Below are 14,127 nucleotides of genomic sequence, written 5' to 3' on the forward strand. Positions count from 1 at the left end.
ATGTGTGTACGACATTTTTCGTTATGGCATGTGATTGTAGCCCTCTCGACTTTATGAACAGCTCTACATACTGTGTTCTTCCCTAGGTTTTTCGGCATCGCCAACAGAATACATAAAAGTACCTATGAATGAATGAATCAATCAATCCATGATTTACTTAAACAAATAATTGATTAATGGCATTTTATCTGTGGCTTGCTTGTAACCCATCCAACGAGGGATTTAAGGACATCATAATAATTACGAACATCACTAAGAAATATATTAACTGTGACAAAAAACCTCAGTGCAATGCACACTGTCTGCGGGACTGTCAGCACGTGGTTGCGGTGCGTTACATTACTGATGTCAGGCTCCATCAGCTGACAGATGTAATGTAACCCCTCTCCCCAAAACCCGTACCTTTCGTACAGTGATTGTTCAGGCATTCCAATGGATTACAGCCATTTCTAAATATTCTCTCGCGCCTGAGTGCTCTTCGCACAAGCTGTGCACCAAGATCCACCGGGTTCTCATAAAACGGACAGCCCATTTTCCAAGAGAACTGATTGGTCAGTAGGTGGGGCTGTTATACCTGCTGAGCTCTGATTTGTCAGTGGGTGGGGCTGTTATACCTGCTGAGCTCTTATCCTGAATTTACCCTGCTCCAGAGCAGGTTAGGTGTTCAGCATAGGTTACCGCGACAACGTGGCCCGATAGAAAGTCAGCCACCTTTATGGTAACGAAAATCCAGGGTTAAGCCTGAAGTTATCTCGCTAAGCCGTAATCCAGCATTATGGTACAGGCCTCAAGAGGCCTCCATGGGTAGATGTTACGGGCATGTCCTACCAGGCTGAGCTGGAAGAAGTGTCTGGGGAGAGGGAAATACGGGCTGAGATTGTTGCCTCCATGACCTGTTGCGGATAAGCGGTTGAAGATGGATGGATGGATGGATGGATCTGTGCGGACGCTGATCACATAAACAATTACAGTACTCATAATAACATTGACAACAAGGTGGGATATCATTCCCAACTTGATATTATTCCCATAATATTCAGCACTATTTCTATCAATATCAGTGATTGCTAACTTCTCACATGATCACAGTTTACATCACTACATTTTATAGGAAAAATGTCCCATTTTCAATAGCCGCTTACTAACCATTTTATCAAATCAGGGATGTGAATAATATACTGTAGCTCCAAGCCAGCTGGGATAGGCTCCAGTTTATTTAATTATCCGTTTTCCCCCAAGAATCATCCCCAAGAATATTGTAATCACTGTAACAATTCTAACCTTGGATTCAACATTCGATTAATCACCCCTTTGAAGGTTTCCTTTTAGCCCCGCCCACACATGTGATCCTGGTCACGTGACGTTCGTCTTGCCACTACCTCCTGGTTCAGACAGGGTGGCTCCGGTCCAGGCTAGTTGTTAGCTTCAACTGTCTAGACGGCCGACATGGTAAGTGTAAAAACTAGTACTATCTATTCGCACCAAACTCAGATAAACAGGCTATTTATTAATAAATACCTAGTATTGCAACCACCCTCGAGTTTCATGTCACAGTCACTATTTAAAACTTAAAAATGTAGGGAAGGCTAGCTGGACGGAGGCAGCTAGCATTTATATGAGGCCGTCTTCGCTTTCCCGGTGTTTTGTTTACAGCTATGGTGTATTTGTCATTAAGATACCGACTAAAATTATTGGCAAAATAAAAGTTTTCAACTTTTAAGTTTTCGGTTTCTAAGACGGTGACGGGACAGCTAGAAAATGTTATTCTTTAGAACATGTAACATGTGTACCCTATGCCAGGGGTATTCAATTAAAAGTCACGGAGGTCCGGTTATAAAAATGTCCTCTTCGTAAAAGGTCCGAACCCAAGTCCAGTTTGTGTCTTATAGCCGGTCCTTATGTCCACATTATCATTTATTATCAATTTTCAATGCAGGTTATGTTTAAATTAGTGCACAGCTAGCTCTTTGACCTCACCATAAATAAAAGTACACCCAGGCAAATAAATTCAAAACTTTTATGTTAGGTTAAAGAACACACAAACCTCAGAATTAAAAATAAAGTGCAAATAGAGCTGAATAATCTTTTTTCTCGTAAATTAAAGACATCCCACCCTAAAGAACTGAAGGCCTTAACTTCATGTATAAAACATTAACATGTTCAGAAAGCATGAATAAAAACTGGCTCTTCCAGGAGGAAAATTCAAAGAAAACTTTCTTCATGATAGAAAGGGGCTTGTGGCCTGCCAGTAACTTACTTATGCACAAGGTGACTTGTTCAAAAGGTGTGCACAGAGCGCACCTGGACTGTTTTGGAAAGCTCCCACTGTTTGGCACGGCCCCCCTCTTTCTTTCCCACCATGACAAGGTGGTGGAAAAAGAGAGGGCGGTGGTCTCTGTCATCGGTGGCGATAGAGACCACCCGCTTCAGATCTATGTCCCCCTTTGTCAGCATCTTGTTGCTGCATACATGTCCCCTCCTCTTGTGTGTGTTAGTGGTGTTACACCCAGCAAAGAGCTCCTTGTCTTAGTGAAGGAACCTGACACACACAAAAACTGGACATTACCAGTAACATCTGTAATGGCCACAGATATGCATGGTGCTCTCTAAATAGCTGCATCAAGATGTTAATATTTCTGATTTTCTGGTTGCTGTTGAATCTGACATTGGGAGTTTTTCCACACATCTCATCTTTCTGTTTTCCCTCAATGTGTCAACAACAGCGTTTAAGCACTCCTTCACAACTGTCCCATCACTTCAAGGTGTTTTATCACTGTCCCTTGCTCTGTGCTTCTGTAGCGGATGGTAAACTCACAGACAGACAGGGTAAAGAAACGATCTGATTGACTGAACTTAGTGGCTCTACTACTGTATTAACTGGAGGAGCAGCGCCCGCCGTCTGCAGCCGTGACCGTCAGTATCAAAATGCGTAAAGAAAATCTACTTTCGTGAATTTATCTATTTATCACACAGTCTGGATCCGGACCGCGGTCCGCCATTTGGTGACCCCTGCCCTTTGCTGTATGCAAGTTGAAATAGTGACAATTCTTGAAATAGTGTATTTTATCAAGGTTTATTGTTTAAAAAATGTTTTTTTTTGTGTGTAACAGCTTTGCAAGTTATTCATTGTGGTAGTTATTGACACACCCTTATACGTTCAATGTTACCCCCTGATTGGATGCACTGTTGCTGAGTTTATCGTGACAGTCCCTCCTGGGCAGCACACTTTATCAATTTTAGCTTTCTAATTTAGAGCCCCCTTTAATTTACGGTCAAGAGATTTAAAATTTACCACTTTGAGGTCACTTGGGGACAACCCTTTGGCTTCATCTGTATGTAGGACAGTCTTTGTCACTATAATTCCTTTACTCAGCTGTTCCCAAATGACCACTCCTTTTTTACACTAACCTAAAATATCCCTATAATAAAGGCAAAAAGAGCGGAAAGAAATGTCACTGTTGGTTGACAGGATTGTACCACTGGCATGTAGAAAGTATCATTGTAGTTGTGGATTAGCCTGAGATGAGCCCTGACCCAAAACCCAGTCTGGGTTTGGTTGAGTGGGTGAGTAGAACTGCATGATCATTCCTCACAGACTCAAATCTGCAATTTCAGGCAGCTCTGTCAGCTGTGTCAGACCATGAGGAAGAGGATTAGTGCTGTAATCAATACTGATCATGTAATGTGTTGTGTTACAGTTGTGTCACCCAAGAACATTACTGTGCTAAAATTTTGATTTTATTTTTTCTCTGCCTCTGTTTTTTTCTTGTTTTTTACAGATTAAGAGAAAATAATTAACTGCCATCTCACAGTTAATCTCAGAAATGTTACACCAACTTGATCCACTAAATGCGCCTGCTAAACTTTGCCTATACATTTTGTCTTAACATTTATTGAAATCTGTTGATTTCTTTGGTCTAATCTTCAGCACAGACAACTTAACCTGTTTTTTGGTGTTGTCTTATGTTTGATGAAATGCTTGTGAATATGTGTCATTGCTGCTGCACAACCAGTTGTCCGTCTAGCTAAATGACTAAATGCATGGTTGTTGCTGTTTCATACAGCACAAACTATCCAAGCAAATTTGCAAATACGTTGTACTGTAGTGCATTTTTAAGTCTCAAGTGTGCAAAATGTGACAGGTTAAAGCATTGTTCAGACAGTCATTGGTTCTCCTGACATCTAGCCCCTCCTGCAAGCTAAAATGTGTGTTTGTGACTTAGCTCTAGCCTCAGGGGAAAAACAATGTGTCTTTGCAGCGCGTGATAAATGAGTAAACCAGTGTAAATACAGATGGGGGAAATTGATTGGATTAGCCTGGCTGCAAATTATGTCTGTGTACAAAGGCAACATTCCCAATCATGTACAAATCCCATGCTTGAACTCAAGTATTTAATTTAATATCTTACTGCAGCTAGCCAGATACCTTGGCTGTCATCGTGATGTGTGCTAATAAACTTTAAAAACCTCAGTTCAATCTTTTAGAGGTTTAAAGTACTTATATAACATATGAAGCAACTTGAGCCATGATTAAAACTATGAGTGACTCATTTTTAGTTTCTTTTATCAAGACAACCACGTAACATGTTGACAGTAGTGGATTTCCCTCTTTTGTGTTTGACAGTACATTATAACTTTGGGGTTTTAAGCTGTGGACTGTTTTTTTCTTTTTTAATTTTATTAACTGTTTTAATCCTCAAAGGGAAATTAAGAGTCCACTCTACACACAGGTTTGTAGATACATGCATATATAGTGTGGACAGGCCTATGTGTACAGGTTTGATGCTATGTTGTCCCCTACATATAACTTCATAATTCCCAGGTTCAGAAAAAGTAAGCTTCCAATGTAGTTACTGTTACTGTGTGTAAATTAATGTATTCTGAGGTCTGCTTTATATTCCAGAGTTTCCTGGGTGGTTTGTTTGGGCCAGTGTGTGAGATCGATGTGCTGCTGAATGATGCAGAGAACAGAAAGACGGCTGAGTTGAAGACAGAAGATGGGAAACTGGAGAAACACTACCTGTTCTATGATGGAGAGTCTGTGTCTGGCAAGGTAGACTGAGTTCCTATGATAGTTCAAGAAGCCGGAGTTCGTAAAGGGATCCTTACACGTGTAAAACATGACTTGAAATTGTCATTTGTTACTTTAATTTAAAAAATGGAGGTCATCGAAAAAGAACCTCTCAGCCATACACAAGGCTAGTTGCATCCCGCTTCAAAGCGGTGATTTATTGTAATTGTCAGTGTTTGTCCATCAAATATATTCGCAATCGTTGCAGATAAAAAGGTGAAACAAAAAGCACATTTCTTGGGCAGCAAAGGGGATGAAAATGAGATGATGACCTTGAGAAAACTAGGTCACGGTCAAATTTAAACTATTGTACACTCAGGAACCAGATAAGATAGACGAGGGAGAAGGCCAGTGTGAGTAAGACCATAGATCAAAGCTAGTGCTTTGATCAATGGCAGTAGGTCAGAGCAACAGCTTTGATCTTTGACCTACCTATGCAAGTAGATCAGGGTAAAATTTTGAATTCAGGGTTGTCACGGGATGTTGCAGTCAGACTGCCTTGGTTCTAGTTTATTGTTGTTTTTTAATCAAGTTGTCTGCTTTATTGAGTAATATCGGAGTCCATTCAATAATAAATTAACTTGTGATATTCCCCTGATTTGCTTTTTGGTTTTTTCATCAAACTAGATTGACTTAAATTTTTTTGAGCCCTCACATGTAATAACGCTTAAGGTACTGTTGCAAGCTTTAAAATATTCCATCAAGAATATATTATGTGATCTATAAACAGATCATGTTCTATTTTTATTTTACTGTCAAAACCAAACAGATTCCTGAATTAAAAATACTGTCAAACCCTTGTTGTGAAGACTTTTTTCTTATTCATGAGCTGATCATCTGTTCTTCTCAAGGTGAATCTAAATGTGAAGCAGGGAGGAAAGCGATTGGAGCATCAGGGCATTCGCATCGAGTTTGTTGGACAGATAGGTGAGTATTCTTAAAGTGGTACGTTCCGTTAATGGTTAATTATGGTAATGGTGAACATTTTTTGTACTGATTCTAGTAACATAGTGCTGATATGTATACTGTGTTTAACACTATACCTCTAAATTATCTTCTGCAAGCAGCTCTGTGATATGAATGTTAATAGTGGTATTCAGGATCTATAGATGTAAAACCCATTGTTTAAGTCGTTGGATTCCTCATGCGGCTGAAAGATTTGATGGAGCATGTGCTTGTCATGTGCAGCATGCCATTGTGAAACTAAGACCTCCTCCATGTGTATTTGCAGTAGGAGGGAAGATCAAGTTTAGTTTGCCATCTAAAATGCTTTGCTGTGGGTTTTAAACTGTCTTGAATGAGGCACCAGCCACTCGCCTGTGAGCCACTAAATCCACTCATCTGTGTTTCAGAGTTATTCTCTGATAAGAGCAACACCCATGAGTTTGTGGACTTGGTGAAAGAGTTGGCTCTGCCTGGAGAACTCACCCAAAACAGGAGCTATGACTTTGAGTTCATGCAGGTGGAGAAGCCCTATGAGTCCTATACTGGAGCGAATGTCAGGCTAAGGTACATATATTCCATCTTTTAAGTGGTGTCGAGTATCTGATGTTTGCAGTGGAACTTTTCCTCAGCTCATCTTTCATTGTTACACCACTGGATGAAGACAGTGACAGACTTTTCTCACAAGGATCATGTATTACTATAATTTCTGAAATAATTTTTCATTTGATGTGCGTATTTGGAAATAAAGGAATATAAGTGTTCAGTTGCACATTTCATATTGTAAAATCTTGTTGGTCAGATAAACACGGCAAATTATGAGATGTAATTTTTACTTGGAACCTTTTTGTTGTTTTGATACTAAATGCTCAATCAGTCAAGGTTATGTTTATGACAGAACTATCAAAATATTAGTCACAGTTTGCTAGTATTGTAGTTATAAATCACAGACATTTGCATTCAGGCCCAATTTGATTGCATTGACCATTGAAAATAAGACTAACAACACACACACACACACACGTTGTTTGACTTAGGTATGTGCCTATGCTTTATGCCATTGTCACTGACTGATACAGGTAAGAATTATTTCTGGATGGCAGCACGTTCTGCTGACTGACTCAAAGCTTGTGTTGTCTCTGTCTTGCAGGTATTTCCTCAGGGTAACAATAGTTCGTCGATTGTCTGACCTAGTGAAGGAATATGAGCTGATTGTCCATCAGTTAGCCACCTACCCAGATGTCAACAACTCAATCAAGATGGAGGTTGGCATAGAGGACTGTCTGCACATTGAGTTTGAGTACAATAAGTCCAAGTGAGATATTAAAATTAAATAATCTGCTCAAGTCTTAATATCTTCAGTACAACCCCAAATCTAAACAGAACCAGTTTGAGTGGCTTCTCTTTGTGTCTTTGTGTTAGATACCACCTTAAGGATGTGATTGTTGGAAAGATCTACTTTCTGCTGGTCAGAATCAAGATCCAACATATGGAGCTACAGATCATCAAGAAGGAGATAACAGGCATAGGTAATTTATTTAATTTAATACTTCAACAGGTAATCCCATCGAGTGATATTCTTTTCAAGAAAAACTCGAATCAGAAAATAAACATCTTAGATATTGATGCTGTAATTGTCATACTCCTCTGTAAACCAACCCAGCCCCAATAATATATAAATTTCTGCCCACCCTATTCCACTTTGCTGGATTGTATTTCACTCACGTAATGTAATCGTTTAGGTCCAAGTACGACTACAGAGACGGAGACAGTTGCAAAGTATGAGATCATGGATGGAGCTCCTGTTAAAGGAGAATCAATCCCTATTAGACTGTTCCTTGCAGGTAACTTCTGCCTCCTCTCATTTTCTTTGTTAACATCTCTGTTGTGATGAAGATATATGGTGTGTTTCTTTGCAGGATATGATATGACAGCCACCATGCGGGATGTCAACAAGAAATTCTCTGTACGCTACTTCCTTAATCTAGTTCTGGTGGATGAGGAGGATAGAAGATACTTTAAACAACAGGTAAAACACTTCTCTTATATATCAGTGTAATTTTTTTCCCAATGCACTGAGACTCACATGAAAACTGCAGCTATTTCTAAAACATCTTATTGCTGTACAAGTTTTCATTCATTCATCTGCCTTTATGTTTAGGAGATTGTTTTGTGGAGAAAAGCTCCAGAGAAGCTGAGGAAAAGAAACTTCCATCAGCGCTACGAGTCGCCAGAGCCCCGATCCGAGCCAGTCAATGCAGAGCAACCTGAGATGTGAGGGTGCTGCCCAGATAAACTGAAAACACACCTTGTGAGGGATGCCACACACTCTCCCTGGACTGAGAACTGTCTCAATACATGAATACACATAACCTTCAGATGCCTCCCTCATCATTTCACAGCTTGTGATATGAACTGTCTCACCATCAATGGTCTGCCGCAGGAGTGAAACACGGTTTGTAACCAATCAAAGTAAGCTGAATGCTAAATGTAAAGGCATGAGTGTGCATCGAGTCGTTATCAAGTCGACCCAGAACTGTGAGACAAAATATTTGATCTTGGTGTCTTAGACTGAAAACATGCACAAACACAAGTGAAGCCATAGAATCATTTTGCTTAATGCATAATAAAACAAGAGCAAAGATGGAAAAGTTGGAGTTTGCTGTAGATGACTACGGCATGCATCCCTTTATGCATCAGGGATTTTGTTTGCAGAATCGGACACCACCTATACTGGACTTTCTCTTACATCCTCCTTCCATCATCCATTTCAAAATGACACTAGCAGAGATTGAAAGTATTTAACATGTGGGGAGCAGTCTGAATGAAGAGCATGAGATCACGCAACACACGCTGTGTTTATTCAAAATACCTGCATTTCAGCTACTGCGATTACACTGTTCTCTCCTTCATTTGTTTAGTAAGGGGTGCATTTTAGACCACTGTTCAGACAAATAGATGCTCAATTAAAAGTTAAGTGGAAGAATTTATTCATCTTTAAATAAGTTTAATCCTATATCCAATCAAGAAATCTGGCTATTGGCTATAAATGACTTCAAGAAGAACAACCCTTATCCATTCTTTTTGGAGTCCATGTTTTTGTACAGTTTCATACAAGACCATATTTTTGGTTCTATGTTTATTATTATTTCAAACATTATTTAAATAATTATTTTAGACAAAACCATCTCCAAAAAATGTCCATTTTCCATCTATATTATTTTTTCTAGTGCCGTCTATGAAATTAAGATAAGCACTGTCTTATTCTTATTCCCAAAGTTATTGAAGTTTGTCTGGCTAAATGTAAACAAACAAAATGATAGCAATGATGGACATACGCATGAAGTAAATTAACAGTGTTAACCTTCAGCACATTTAGAAGCCCATATGAAATGAATTGTAAGTCAAAATGAGTTGATGTTAACTTTGCAGAATTAAACAAAAAGTGTAACTTGGGTGGATTGGGTGTTTGAATTCATGCACCAATGTTGGGGTCATGTCTTATTTTCATTAATATATAAATGAGACTATTTGACTACTTGTACCTGGCAAGCAATCCTCTGTCAACACTACAGAAGAAGTGGTCTCTTATTTTAAAAAAGTTTCAAAAAATTAATTAGTTGGACCTGTCTCTTTAGAATCAGTAGAATACTAAAGATAATACATGAAACCATGTCTGCCATTGTAAGCACTGGAAGGGATACAATGTCAATACACTGTAAAATCTAACCATGTACCACTGTGATGTTGAGACCAGCTGTTAAGGTCCTGCTTCAAGGACACAGCGTTGACGGACGTTTCCAGTCCTGTGTGGAGGTTAAATTTGTCTGATTTACTCTGATCTAGGGCCAGCTTTGCACTTTCCCTTCCATTGCTTAACGTTGTTTATGAGGCTACAGAAGCTGACAGTATGACTCATGGACAACTTCACCTCAGAGATTTCCTCTGTATCTGAAATGAGCTGTCATTTATATAATATCACTCCATGTTTTAAATGGACACATTGTATACACTTTATGTTGCTTTATATATCTTTGATGTGAAATTCACGCTGTTACATGTTTCATAAACTTCTGAACACCCATCTGCAGTCCAGGTGTGTTTTTGGTGAACTGTGTTCTTTTGTTTGGGAACCCATAAACTTTCTCTCGACCCGTGAGACGTTTTCTGTTTTCCTTGAGCACCCTTCAGGTTGAGTTTGTTGGGTGTACTTCAAATACGATCAGAGGTAAATGAAGGTACACCTGAATGCCCAGACCCTCTGCACTAATTTACTGCATGTTAAGCATTCCCCATGTTCAGATCATGCCATCAACATTTCTGTGTTATAGCGTACCCCAAACTCGCATATAAAACTAAAATGGAACTTAAGTAAATTAATACTGTACATCCCATGAGCTTTCTTCAACAGATGTGTAGCTGGGTTAAGAGAGAAGTTTAATTTGAGGCAGTTTGTTCAGGTTAGCATAAAGAACACATAAGGATGCCGGAATTTTTTGAAAACGCATCGAAAACGATTCGCGTCCAAACAACGGGTTTTTCAAAAAAATCTCTGTCCACACGTAAATGCATCAGTGCGTTTATCAACACGTGTATAAGCGGAACAACTCCGAGAACGACAGGAGAGAGGATCGGGACGTGCAGAAATTCATGGTGTTCCTCCTGGAAGACAACCTCCATCACAGAGTTCTCCCACCAGCAGACAGCGCATCCGGCCTGAACCAGAACTGGCGTCGGCGTCTTTGGCGAGGAACATGAATGAATAAATAAATACATATATAAACTTCATGACACGTAAACAGATGAACACATACAGTATTTAAGTCCAAAGCATGTTTATCAACACATCTTCGGCGTGGAGCTGTTATACATCAGAAAATAGCCGGTTTTAGCTATTTTCGCATGTACATGTTGATTCGGGTCACATGCATGACATCACAGCGGTTTTGGTCCCAGGGACACGCCCCCCGGATAAAAAAGTTGCTGATACAGCGTCCACACGACAACGCAGACCCAGTGTTTTCAAAAAAATCGTGTGGACAAAAGGTGTAAACGCAACAAAAAAGTTGCATTTTCGAAAAGTTCCGACATCGTGTGGACGGGGCCTTAGAGTTCCTTGTGTCATCTGCAGCATTTAGAAGAATTAGAAAAACTTTACCAGTATGGACATAAACTCTATTGCACTTCACAACCCTGTTTTTAATTTAAATGAAAAATGAGAGAATTACGATTGTGTCGTCTTCAAGAAAATGAATGAATAAATATATTTGTAATATGCATGCAGTACACACAATAAATTTGAGGTGAACAACGACCGCCATCGGTGCTGTTCACTTACAGGGTGCCGGTGGAAATTGGACTACTGTTGGTCGAAGAAGGAGAGGAGGAAAGTGTGTTCATAGGAAGAGAGAGAAGAGGAACGTCAAGAGAATAGGACTGAGAGTAGGGACGTTGAATGTTGGAACTATGACAGGAAAAGGTAGAGAGTTGGCTGACATGATGCAGAGGAGGAAGGTAGACCTACTGTGTGTCCAGGAGACCAGGTGGAAAGGTAGCAAGGCTAGAAGTTTAGGAGTGGGGTTCAAGTTGTTCTATCATGGTGTAGATGGGAAAAGAAATGGAGTAGGAGCTTTCTTGAAGGAGGAAATTGTTAGGAATGTCCTGGAGGTAAAAAGAGTGTCAGATAGAGTGATGAGTCTGAAGCTAGAAATAGAAGGTGTGATGTTCAATGTTGTTAGTGGGTATGCTCCACAGGTAAGATGTGAGCTGGAGGAGAAGGAGAAATTCTGGTTGGACTTTGATGAAGTGATGCAGAGCATACCTAGAGAGAGTTGTCAATGGAGCACTCTTCAGTGGACATGTTGGTGCAGGAAACAGAGGTGATGAGGAGGTGATGGGCAAGTTTGGTATCCAGGAGAGGAACGCAGAAGGACAGATGGTAGTTGACTTTGCAAAAAGGATGGAAATGGCTATAGTGAATACTTTCTTCCAGAAGAGGCACAAGAACATAGGGTGACCTATAAGAGTGGTGGTAGGAGCACACAGGTAGACTACATCTTGTGTAGACGGTGTAATCTGAAGGAGATCAGTGACTGCAAAGTAGTGATAGGCGAGAGTGTAGCCAAACAGCATAGGATGGTGGTGTGTAGGATGACTCTGATGGTGAGGAAGATGAAGAGGGCAAAGGCAGAGCAGACGACGAAATGGTGGAAGCTAAAAAAGGAAGAGTGTTGCGTGACTTTTAGGAAGGAGTTAAGACAGGCTCTGGGTGGTCAGTAGGTGCTTCCAGATGACTGGACAACTACAGCTAATGTGATCAGGGAGACAGGTAGGAGAATACTTTGTGTGTCATCTGGAAGGAAAGTAGATAAGGAGACTTGGTGGTGGAATGAGGAGGTACAGGAGTGTATACAGAGAAAGAGGTTAGCTAAGAAGAAGTGGGACACTGAGAGGACTGAGGAGAGTAGACAGGAGTACAGGGAGATGCAGCGTAAGGTGAAGGTAGAGGTAGCAAAGGCCAAACAAGGGGCTTATGATGACTTGTATGCTAGGTTGGACAGTAAGGAGGGAGAGACTGATCTATACCGGTTGGCAAGACAGAGAGACAGATGGGAAGGACGTGCAGCAGGTTAGGGTGATTAAGGATAGGGATGGAAGTCTATTGACAGGTGCTAGTAGTGTGATGGGAAGATGGAAAGAGTACTTTGAAGAGTTGATGAACGTACAAAATGAGAGAGAAGAAAGACTAGAAGAGGCGACTGTTGTGGACCAGGAAGTAGAAAAGATTAGTCAGGATGAAGTGAGGAGGACATTGAAGAGGATGAAGAGTGGAAAGACAGTCGGTCCTGATGATATACCTGTAGAGGTGGCAGTAGAGTTTCTGACTGGGTTGTTCAAAAGGATCTTAAATAGTGAGAAGATGCCTGAGGAATGGAGGAGAAGTGTGCTGGTGTCCATTTTTAAGAACAAGGGAGATGTGCAGAGTTGTGGCAACTAAAGAGGAATAAAGCTGATGAGCCATAGAATGAAGCTATGGGAAAGAGTAGTGGAAGCTAGACTAAGGGCAGAAGTGAGCATTTGTGAGCAGCAGTATGGTTTCATGCCAAAAAAGAGTACTACAGATGCAGTATTTGCTTTGAGGATGTTGATAGAGAAGTACAGAGAAGGCCAGAGGGAGCTGCATTGTGTTTTTGTAGATCTGGAGAAAGCTTATGACAGGGTGCCCAGAGAGGAACTGTGGTATTGTATGAGGAAGTCTGGAGTTGCAGAGAAGTATGTTAGAGCGGTGCAGGACATGTATGAGGACTGTAAGACAGTGGTGAGGTGTGCTGTAGGTGTGACAGAGAAGTTCAAGGTGGAGGTGGGACTGCATCAGGGATCAGCTCTGAGCCCCTTCTTGTTCACTATGGTGATGGACAGGCTGACAGACGAGGTTAGACAGGAATCTCCATGGACTATGAAGTTTGCAGATGACATGTGATCTGCTGTGAGAGCAGGGAACAGGTGGAGGAGAAGCTAGAGAGGTGGAGGTTTGTCCTGGAAAGGAGAGGAATGAAGGTTAGCCACAGTAAGACAGAGTACATGTGTGTGAATGAGAGGGACCCAAGTGGAAGAGTGAGGTTACAGGGAGAAGAGATCAAGAAGGTGGAGGATTTTAAGTACTTAGGCTCAACAGTCCAGAGCAATGGAGAGTCTGGAAAAGAGGTGAAGAAGCGTGTACAGGCAGGATGGAACGGGTGGAGGAAAGTGTCAGGTGTGATGTGTGATAGAAGAGTTTCAGCTAAAATGAAAGGAAAGGTGTACAAAACTGTGGTGAGACCAGCGATGTTGTTTGGTCTAGAGACAGTGTCACTGAGGAAAAGACAGGAGGCAGAGCTGGAGGTAGCAGAGATGAAGATGCTGAGGTTCTCTCTGGGAGTGACCAGGAAGGATAGGATCAGGAATGAGTACATCAGAGGGACAGCACATGTTAGAGGTTTTGGAGATAAAGTCAGTCTGAGTCTGAGATGGTTTGGACATGTCCAGAGGAGAGATAGTGAATATATTGGTAGAAGGATGCTGAGTTCTGAACTGCCAGGCAGGAGGCCTAGAGGAAGACCAAAGAGGAGGTTTAT

The 14,127-nt window shown here is 40.9% G+C and overlaps 1 protein-coding gene across 1 annotated transcript; it reads left to right on the top strand.

Moving 5' to 3' along the window:
* Nucleotides 1-1,351: 1,351 nt before the first annotated feature.
* On the top strand, nt 1,352-10,163 carry vps26a (VPS26, retromer complex component A). Its single transcript, XM_068310020.1, has 9 exons — nt 1,352-1,449; nt 4,904-5,053; nt 5,923-5,998; nt 6,424-6,580; nt 7,164-7,328; nt 7,436-7,542; nt 7,756-7,857; nt 7,933-8,042; nt 8,175-10,163. Exons 1-9 carry the CDS (start codon nt 1,447-1,449, stop codon nt 8,289-8,291), a joined length of 987 nt encoding a protein of 328 aa, XP_068166121.1. The 5' UTR covers nt 1,352-1,446; the 3' UTR covers nt 8,292-10,163.
* Nucleotides 10,164-14,127: the final 3,964 nt, after the last annotated feature.

Source organism: Antennarius striatus, chromosome 1 (genome assembly GCF_040054535.1).
Source record: "Antennarius striatus isolate MH-2024 chromosome 1, ASM4005453v1, whole genome shotgun sequence".
NCBI classification, from domain to species: Eukaryota; Metazoa; Chordata; class Actinopteri; order Lophiiformes; family Antennariidae; genus Antennarius; species Antennarius striatus.